This window comes from Corvus hawaiiensis, chromosome 16 (genome assembly GCF_020740725.1).
Source record: "Corvus hawaiiensis isolate bCorHaw1 chromosome 16, bCorHaw1.pri.cur, whole genome shotgun sequence".
In the NCBI taxonomy this organism is placed as follows: Eukaryota; Metazoa; Chordata; class Aves; order Passeriformes; family Corvidae; genus Corvus; species Corvus hawaiiensis.
The window spans coordinates 15,021,585-15,031,161 of record NC_063228.1 but is presented as its reverse complement, the minus strand read 5'-3'; the positions used below and the strand labels follow the sequence as shown (position 1 = coordinate 15,031,161).

Below are 9,577 nucleotides of genomic sequence, written 5' to 3'. Positions count from 1 at the left end.
TGTGGGGCTGTTGGGGGCTGTTCACACTCAGGGGGGACTGTTGGGGCTGTGCACACCCATGTGGGGCTGTTGGGGGCTGTGCACACTTGTGTGGGGCTGTTGGGGGCTGTGCACACCCGTGTGGGACTGTTGGGGGCTGTTGGGGGCTGTTCGGGGGCTGTGCACACCCGTGTGGGGCTGTTGGGACTGTGCACACCTGTGGGGGGCTGTTGGGAGCTCTGCACACCCGTGTGGGGCTGTTGGGGGCTGTGCACACCCGTGTGGGGCTGTTGGGGGGCTGTACACACCCGTGTGGGGCTGTTGGGGGCTGTGCACACCTGTGGGGGCTCTGCACACCCGTGTGGGGCTCTGCACACCCGTGTGGGGCTGTTGGGAGCTGTGCACACCCGTGTGGGGCTGTTGGGGCTGTGCACACCTGTGTGGGGCTGTTGGGGGGCTGTGCACACCTGTGGGGGCTCTGCACACCCGTGTGGGGCTCTGCACACCCGTGTGGGGCTGTTGGGAGCTGTGCACACCCGTGTGGGGCTGTTGGGGGCTGTTGGGGGGCTGTGCACACCCGTGTGGGGCTGTTGGGGGGCTGTGCACACCAGTGTGGGGCTGTTGGGGGCTGTTGGGGGGCTGTGCACACCCGTGTGGGGCTGTTGGGGGGCTGTACACACCCGTGTGGGGCTGTTGGGGGCTGTGCACACCTGTGGGGGCTCTGCACACCCGTGTGGGGCTCTGCACACCCGTGCGGGGCTGTTGGGAGCTGTGCACACCCGTGTGGGGCTGTTGGGGCTGTGCACACCTGTGTGGGGCTGTTGGGGGGCTGTGCACACCAGTGTGGGGCTGTTGGGGGCTGTTGGGGGGCTGTGCACACCCGTGTGGGGCTGTTGGGGGCTGTTGGGGGGCTGTGCACACCCGTGTGGGGCTGTTGGGACTGTGCACACCTGTGGGGGGCTGTTGGGGGCTCTGCACACCCGTGTGGGGCTGTTGGGGCTGTGCTGCCTCAGCCTGGGGCTTTCCTGCTGTGAGGCAGCAGCGACTGTGGGAACATTCCAGGCGCTGGGATGCGGGGGGGCAGCCAGGCCCCGCAGCCCCTGCCCACCCCCAATTAGTGACCCCCCCATGCCGCCCCAAACGCGGGAACAGCGCCCGTTCAGAAGGGCACAAAGGGCCGCAGCCACATGTCACCAGGGATGTCACTGCTGTCACCTCCCCCCACTCTCCCCTCAGCCTGTGGGTCAGTATTTGTGGGGTTCCTGGGGGTCCCACTCCAGCACCATATCGGGGTGTCCCCTGAGAGCCTGGGGGGGCTGGTGGCACCCCATGTCCTTGCCAGAGGACCACCAGCCTCATCACATGCCTCGGTGTCCCTGGGGGCATTGCCAGCGGAGAAGAGAACCCCGCACCATCCTGGGAATGGCTTTGGGGTGCAGGGAGGCAGAATTGGGGAGTGGGATTCCCATCTCCTCAGTGCTGGGGCCAGCACAGCCCCCCTGGAGCCCCTGTTTGCAGAGGAGCCAGGAGTGGAGCTGCCGGAGGCAGCACGTGTCCCTGCTCCCACCTCACTTGGTTTGTGGGAATCGAGTGGGATGAGGATGCACACGCACCCACACGCACCCCCACGTGTTCTACCCCCAGACACTCACAGCTCAGGGCACTTCACAACCACCAGACCCCATTAATCACATTCCCAGGAGCAGCAGTGGGGCTCCAACGGGGAGGTGAAGCTGCTGCCAAAATACATCCCAGGGCTGTTCCCTCCCAGCCCCCCCAAAGGGCCCAGTGTGGCCAAATCAGGGGTCACGGGGATCACCCTGATTTTCCGGTTCCTGCTTTTTCTTGCTGGCAGGTGGAGCTGGTTAAAGCAGAAAATCCAGGGAAATCGGAGCTGGGGGAACAGGGGGGCCAGGGGGCTGCGGAGGAGGAGGAGGAGGACGGTCCGTGGGGATGAGCCGGTCCCTGGAGCAGCCCAAGGGCCCCTGTGGTGCTGCAGAGCAAATTAATTACGGCAGCGATTCCCAGGCAGGGCTGAGCCCTCCTCGCTGGGCCCCTGGGATTTAGCAGGGGGGCGGCCGATCCCCTCCTGCCCCAGCCCCGGGGTGCCCGCAGCATCTCGGAGCGCCGGGACGAGCAGGTGGCCGTGCGAGGGGACCAGTTGCGATGTGTCACTGGAGCCAAAGAGCTTTTAATCCTCCTCTTTCCAGGGCAGCTTCCCCCGCCGGGGCCGCGGCGGCTGCAAAGCAGCCCTGACCGCCAGGAATTTGTCGCTATGTGCTGGGAAAGCCGCTTCTCGCCAGCTGTCGGCAGCCGGACGCGCCGGGCGCAGGCGCGGGGGACGGGGGTGAGGGGCCGTGGGGGCCCCGCTGCGGGCCAGGGTCCGGCTCCAGCCCCCAGCATCCCTCCCCGCACCGGGATGATGCTGGCTTGGCTTTGTCCAGGTCAAAGGATGGGGGCTGGAAGCAGACCTGATGCCGGGGTTTGGGGTGCAGCTCCCCAAAGGGCGACAGGGCTGGCAGGGAAGTGTCCTCAGAGTCATGGAGTTTTCGCTTCTCCTCTTGCCAAGGGCTGTGGGGTAGAGCCCCAAAGTCCTCGTCCTGACCCTCTGGGGCATCGTGAACCCCAGGGGCTTCATCCTGAGCTTATGGGGTGTCCCCAAACTCCAGCGGCATCATCCTGACCCTGTGGGGTATCCCTGAGCCCCAGGGTCTTTATCCTGAGCTAATGGGGCTTCCCCTGGTCCCAGGGGCATCATGCAACCCTCTAGGGCACTTAAACCCCGGGACCTCATCCTGACCCTATAGGGCATCTCTGAACCCCAGGGACATCATCCTGACCCTACTGGGGATCCCCTGATCTCAGGGCCACCCCCCTGCCCCATGCCAGCTCCTGGGCTCTGGGGTGCCACAGGCAGGGTGGGAAGGCGGCCCGGGGGTCCCTGGGGGTCCCCACTCGGTGCTGGGGGCCACAAGGAGGGCTGAGCGGGCCCGGCCGCCTTTGTGCCTCCCCTTTGTGCCCCGCGATTCACACGTTCGGGCTTTTATCCGGCAGCCGGGAAGGAGGAGGGCGAAGGGAGCAGGAGAGGGGGGAGAAGGGCTGGAGGGGGGAAATGGCGGGAAACGGCGACTCCCTTTGTGTGACAGGGATGGGGACAGGGACCGGGGACACCCGGCAGTGCCACCACTCTGTGTTTTGGCATCCCAGTGTGGACGCCCACCCACAGCGGGACCGAAGGGCTCCACAGTCCCCAGAAGGTTCCCCGATCTGGGATGTGTGGATGCCTGGGCCCACAATGGGGCCGATCCCACGGAATGAGGAGCCCCAGGCAGCTCCCTGGGCACATCTGCACTGAGGGAGCTGTTTTGGGGCGCTGCTCTCCGAGGCTTCCCCAAACCCCACCTCGTGTGGGGCAGGGTGATGAGTGGGGGGGCTTTCGGAGCAGGTCTGGCTGGACGATGCCCATGGATGCTGCAGGAGGCTGTGTCCCATGGGCACCATGGCACCACAGGCAGGGCCACCCTTCCCTGTGCTCACAGGGTGCTGCCACAGCCCCTCACCATGGTCACCCCTCTCCAAGCCCCTCCTGGCCCCCCAGTTCCCCCTGTGTCCCCCACCCCCCTCCCCTCACCGTGCTACCTCACACCACATTTTCTATCCTCCTGTGGAGGAAATATTCCCCGGGATGGAGTTTGTCTCATTGTGTTTTCACCGTTCACGGCCTTGCTCTGTGCCAAGAGGCTGGGCAGGAATTTGGCTTGGCCAGGGCTGGGCTCTGATTTCGGGGAAATGCTCGGGTGACCAGTCCTGGAGCGACAGAGATCCCAGAGCTGTGGGGTTCCATCTGCTTCCCTTGAGCCACAGGGAAGGGCTGTTATCCCCGTCTCAGAGCAGGGAAACTGAGGCACAGGCTACCTGGTTATCCTGTGGGATGATCCTTTAGGAAGCATCAGCGCCCTGGCCGGGGCCCAGCGCAGTGGGAGGCGACAGCCGGGGGAAGCGAAGGCGGGCAGCCCAACCTGACACGGGGCAGAGGGCACCAAAAACAGCCCAAAAACCTCTGTGGCAGAGCACGAGCAGAGAACAGCCCTTTCCGCCGCAGCACAACGAGCTGCTTCGGCCAAATAAGCAGATTGGAAGAAAAACAAGAGATTTTGCTGCTGGATAGAAAAGCACCGGATGCTCCGTGCGTTAAAGGCCGTCCTTTAGCCGAGAGGAATGTGCCGGATTGCGGCAGGGTCGGAGCAGCCGTGATTTACCCCCGTGCATACAGAGGATGCCGTGGGCAGCACAATTCCCTTTGCACCTCATTTATTGCTTTTCCAGCCTCGTTTTTTCCTCCTCCGCTGGATTTCCCACTCCTTCCCCCTTCCCCCTGCCTCGCTTGGCTCCTGCTCGCTGCCAAAATCCAGGGGGATGCTGGCATCCTCCAGCGCCCAGCATGGAGCATCAGCCTCCCCAGGGCCAGATCTTGCCCTCAGAGCCCAGCCCGGCCCCAAAATGGGGCAGTAAAAAGGATAAAATCAAAATATCTAAGTATAAAATCGGCAGTAAAGCATAAAGTAAGCTACAAACACTTCTCAAGGGAAAACATGTGTTGTGTATCAAACCCACCAGGATCTTATCACAACCAGATCATTCTATACACACACACATACAGATATTTATATTTAATTAAGCTCCAAAGCCCACAGCATTCCTTGGAAACTTCTTTTTTTTGGCAAGGAAAAGCACATTGTGGTCAGCAGAGGCACCGAATGCTCGGCAGTTCGTCCTGGCTGGTGATATTTGAAAAGGTGTTCTTGAAACAAAACTGAAAGATGTTAAGTACAAGTAGACGTGTGGCAGGAGCTTGGCTTGGGTGGTTTGGGGGGCTCGAGGGGTTTGGGGGGGCTCAGGGGCTGGGATTTCCTGTGCTGAGCACCTGTGGCATCACTGGTGAGGAGGAAAGGTCCCTGGTTGGGGGTCCTGTGCCCCATCCCCAGCTGGGGGTCCCATGTCCCATCCCTGTCCAGGGGTCTTGTCCCCCTCACCACCCTGAGGGATGCCAGCACAGCAAGAGAAGGAGCCAGAGGCAAGAGGCTGAGATTCCCACATCCCATCCCTGTCTGGGGGGCTCCTGTGCCCCATTCCCAGTGAAGATTCCCACATCCCATCCCTGGCTGGGGATCCCATGTCCCTTCCATGACTGAGAGTCCTGTTCCCCATCCCCATCCGGGATTCCCATGTCCCATCCCTGTCCAGAGGCCCCGTTCCCTCACCATTCCCAGGGAAGCAGCGCAGCCGGAGGAGCCGGAGCCAGTGGTGGGGGCTGGAGGGGGCAGCGGCGGGGTGGGAGTGGGCAGGGTCGGGATGCTGGCGCGGCACAATCCGGCACAATGAGGCTTTGTGGCCGGTGGCTCTGACAAGAATCAGTCCTGACAGCAGCTCCACCAGCGGGGTCACCCACCCGGCACGGGGCCACCCGCCCCCGGCCCCCACACCCAGGGATGCCCAGGGAGAGGGACCCCGAAGCAACCCGTCCTGGGGATCACCGGGATGTAGGATGTGCAAACAGCAATAAATCTCTGCATACAGAGAGATATGCGAGTATCAGGGCTGTTTGCAGCCCCACGGGAGGTCACAGCTGGAGCTGGCACAGGGGGAAGCAGGTGGCACACACCGCAGTGCCTGTCGGTGAACGTCCCGCTCGGCGCAGTAAAAACAGGAGCCACACGCTACAAATACAGCTTAGTTTATAAAAAAGAAGTCACAAATTTGGTATCGTTATAACTTTAGTGCACATACGATGCCCCCCCACCCCCACGGTCAAAAGTTCCCCGCGGCTGGCACGGCGTGCCCCGCTCAGCCGAGGGCTGGCGGGGACGGGTGGCACGGTGACCGCTCCCTGCTCCCATGGCACCTTCCTGCGTCGGCGCTTTGGTCCTGCCCTGACTGTGCCAAGGACACCTCTGCTCCCCGCGCCAGCCTTCCTCCCACCTCGCCATTCCCCTCTGTCCCTTCGGCCTCCTCTTCCTCGGCATCCGCCCCACAGCTCCTGCCCATGCCAGGGCCAGGCTCACCGCTGCCTGCTCCCCCTTCCACCCCCAACCTTACAGATCCATCTCCTGGCCCTTCCACTCCCTTCTATGCCCACCGTGTCCCTGGACCGGCCACCACGGCCACCCTCCCCCGAGCCCTGCCGAGGTCCGGGGGTCCGGCTGCCCCCCTGGTGCCAGACCCACCATGCCCCACAGCATCCCCTGAGCATGCAGCCCCCCGGTCCCCTGGGAGCCCCAACCCCGCGCCGCTGCACCCCTCACCCAGGCAGCTCCCTGGGCACCCCGGACAAGCCCCAGGAAAATCCCTTCCCTTCCAGCAGGATTTTCCCAGAACCCCCCAGCCCGCCGGCGGGTGCTGCCACAGCCTGGCTACGTGGCAAGGCCCAACGTGCCCCGCTCCCTCCAGGCACCGTCCCCGTGTCCCCCGGGGATGCTCTCAGTGACGGCAGCACCGCAGTCCCCCAGCGCCCGCGGGGCCGGGCTGTGCTCCCGGAGCCGCTCAGTCCACGGGGAACTCGCAGGGGTTCTGGCGCGTGCGCTGGGCCCCCTCGTAGATGCGCTGGAAGTCCCGGTACCGGGGTGCGCAGCTCAGCCAGGCCTCCCCGAAATGCAGCCACCCCGTGAACAGGAAAGTGCCGGGGCCTGGCTTGACCCCGCAGCGCAGCGGGGTGCGGATGCTGCCCACCGGCCGCCCCGCCCGCCCGCCCGCCTGGAAGAGCGGGAATTTCTGGCGGTGGATGCGCGTGGCGCTCACCCCGATGATGGATTCCTGCAGCTCTGCGTCGTTGGAGACGCTCCGGATGCTGCCACGGATCACTGCGGAGGGAAGGCAGGGAGGGGTGTCAGCATGGCTCTGTCCCTAGCCCCATTCCCATCCACATCCCTGTTTTTGTCCCCATCCCTGTCTCCATCCCCATCTCCATCATTGTCCCCATCCCCATTCCCATCACCATTCCCACCCTCATCTCCATTTCCAGCCCCATCCCCATTCCTATCCCCATTCCCATTTCCAGTCCCTGTTCCCATCTGCATTCTCATCCCCATCCTTATCCCCATCTCTATTCTTGTCTCATTCCCACTCCCCTTCCTGTTCCCATCCCCATCTCCATCCCAATCCTCATCTTCATCTCCATCTCCGTCTCCATTCCCATCCCAATCTCTAACCCTGTTCCAATGCCCATCCCCATTCCCATTCCCATCCCCATCCCCATCCCCGTCTCCATTCTTGTCTCATTCCCACTCCCATTCCTGTTTCCATCCCCATCATCTCCATCTCCATCCCCATCCCCATCCCCGTCTCCATTCTTGTCTCATTCCCACTCCTATTCCTGTTTCCATCCCCATCCCCATCATCTCCATCTCCATCCCCATCCCCATTCCCACTCCCATTCCCATTCCCATTCCCATTCCCACTTCCATTCCCATCCCCATCCCCATCCCCATTCCCACTCCCATTCCCATTCCCATCCCATCCCATCCCAATCCCCATTCCCACTCCCATCCCCAGTCCGATTGCCATGCCCATCCCCATTGCCACTCCCATTCCCATCCCATCCCATCCCATCCCATCCCATCCCAATCCCCATTCCCACTCCCATCCCCATTCCCATGCCCATCCCCATTGCCATTCCGATTCCCACTCCCATTCCCATCCCCATCCCCATCCCCATTCCCTTTCCCTTTCCCATCTCCATCTCCATCTCCATCTCCATCTCCATCTCCATCTCCATCTCCATCCCCATTCCCATCCCCATTCCCATTCCCCATCCCATAGCAGCGCTCTGTGCAGCCCAGCCCAGCCCAGCCCAGCCTAGCCCAGCCTGGACAGGTGTCCCAGTGCCCGTCCCCCCCTCTCCGAGCCCCAGGGGCTGCACTCACCAAAGTCACTAGTGCAAATGGCCATCAGGATCTCGGTGTCATTGCACGGCCGGCACGCGCCTGCGAGGCCAAGCACAGCTTGTCACCACCCAGGGGGACAACACCCCGATCCAGCCCCTCCTCACCCCTTCCGGCACGGGAAGGGGAAACTGAGGCTGGGCGAGGCGCTCACCTTCCGCGCTGAGGCTGGCGGCGGGCAGCGCCGGGCGGGCCAGCCAGTCCCCCCGCAGCTCGTAGCGGAAGGCGGCGATGCGGCGGCTGATGTCGGGGTGCGGGGTGGCCTGCAGGAACAGAGCCACCTTCTCCTGGGGCAGCCAGCTGAAGCAGCGGGCGCGGGGCCGGGGGGCTTCCGGCAGCAGCAGCTCCAGCACCCCCTCCCTCTCCAGGTAGAGCTGAGCCCCCCGGAAGGTCCCGGTGGGTTTGATGCAGGCGGTGACATGCGGGGGGCTCCCGCCCTTGACGGCGGCGCTGGTGGGGGGCAGGCGGGGGGCCAGGCGGAGGCGAAGGGCCCCCGTGGGGTACAGCCATTCCAGCGAGCCCTCGGCACAGTGCAGGGACAGCTGCTCCACGCTGCCAGCTTCCTGTGACAGCCCGCTGTGGGGCACGGCACCGTGTCAGCCGGGACCCCCCAGGTGACAGGGACCCCCGCAGCCCACGTGTCCCCCAGCACAGCAGCACCCTGCACTCCCAAGCAGCCCCTCCACAGAAGTGTGCAGGATGGCCACAGGCAGGAACAGCACCAAACCCTCAATGACTTGGGCTTGGGATTCAACCACATCATTTCGGGGTGCTTGTGTCCCCCAGCACCTTTTGGGAGGGGCTGAGGAGGGGGCACAGCAGCACAGCCCCCTTCACATCCAGTGTGGGCTCCCAAACCACCCCCAGAGTGCCCACAACTCTGGGGTCACCCGTTCCCACTTTGGGGATCCCCAGTGGATGCTGGGGTCCCACTCTCGCGTGGGATGCCTGGAGCCACTCCTCTCCCGCGGCGTTGTGGGGGGTGGCGGGGGACACGCTGGGACGCCAGCCTGGGGGGAGCGGGGACAGTCGGGGGGCTGCTTTGTCCCTGACAGGATGCTGGGGGCTTCGTGGTCCCCATGTCCCCCCACGCGGGGCAGCCCCTCCTGGCGGGCCCCGGCTCTTTGTTCGGACTCAGGCGCCTTCGGGCGATGCTTCGGGCCCTGCCGGAGGCTGGGGGTCCCGCTGGCCACGGGGATTCACGGGTGGGGGGGCTCAGGGAAGGGGTCCCGGAGAGGCGGGGAGCCCCACGGGGAGACCAGCATCCCTCAAAGCGGGGGGGAGCCGCACCCAGGAGTGAGGAAACTGAGGCAGGCGCAGGTTCCCAGCGTCCCACCCGTGACCCTCCCCACGGATGAGGGAGGGGGGTCAGCCCTGAGGATGGATGGGGGGGGAGGGGAGAGAGCAGACTCCCCCTCCCCCCCCCGAACCTGCCTGGGCGGCGGGAGCTCCCCGGGGGGCTGCGATCCGGGGACCCGCCTGTGCCACCCCCGCCCCGCCCGGCGCGCTGCCCCCGGGGCCGCTGTTACCGCTGCCGGTGTTGTTCCCGGTGCCGCTGTTCCCGGTGCCTACCTGCCCCTCCAGCTGCACTGGTCCGCCGCGCCGCCGCCGATGGCCGCCCCCAGCCCGGCCAGGCACAGCGCCCGCAGCGCCCACATGGC

General features: G+C 64.6%; 1 protein-coding gene across 1 annotated transcript; it reads right to left on the bottom strand.

The window, feature by feature from the left end:
- Positions 1–5,697: 5,697 nt before the first annotated feature.
- Positions 5,698–9,574, bottom strand: METRN (meteorin, glial cell differentiation regulator). The gene is made up of 4 exons (XM_048320643.1): positions 9,489–9,574; positions 8,071–8,492; positions 7,899–7,958; positions 5,698–6,836 (listed from the first exon to the last, which is right to left on the bottom strand). The coding sequence occupies exons 1-4, from the start codon at positions 9,572–9,574 to the stop codon at positions 6,520–6,522; spliced, it is 885 nt and encodes a 294-aa protein (XP_048176600.1). The 3' UTR covers positions 5,698–6,519.
- Between the last annotated feature and the right edge of the window lie 3 nt (positions 9,575–9,577).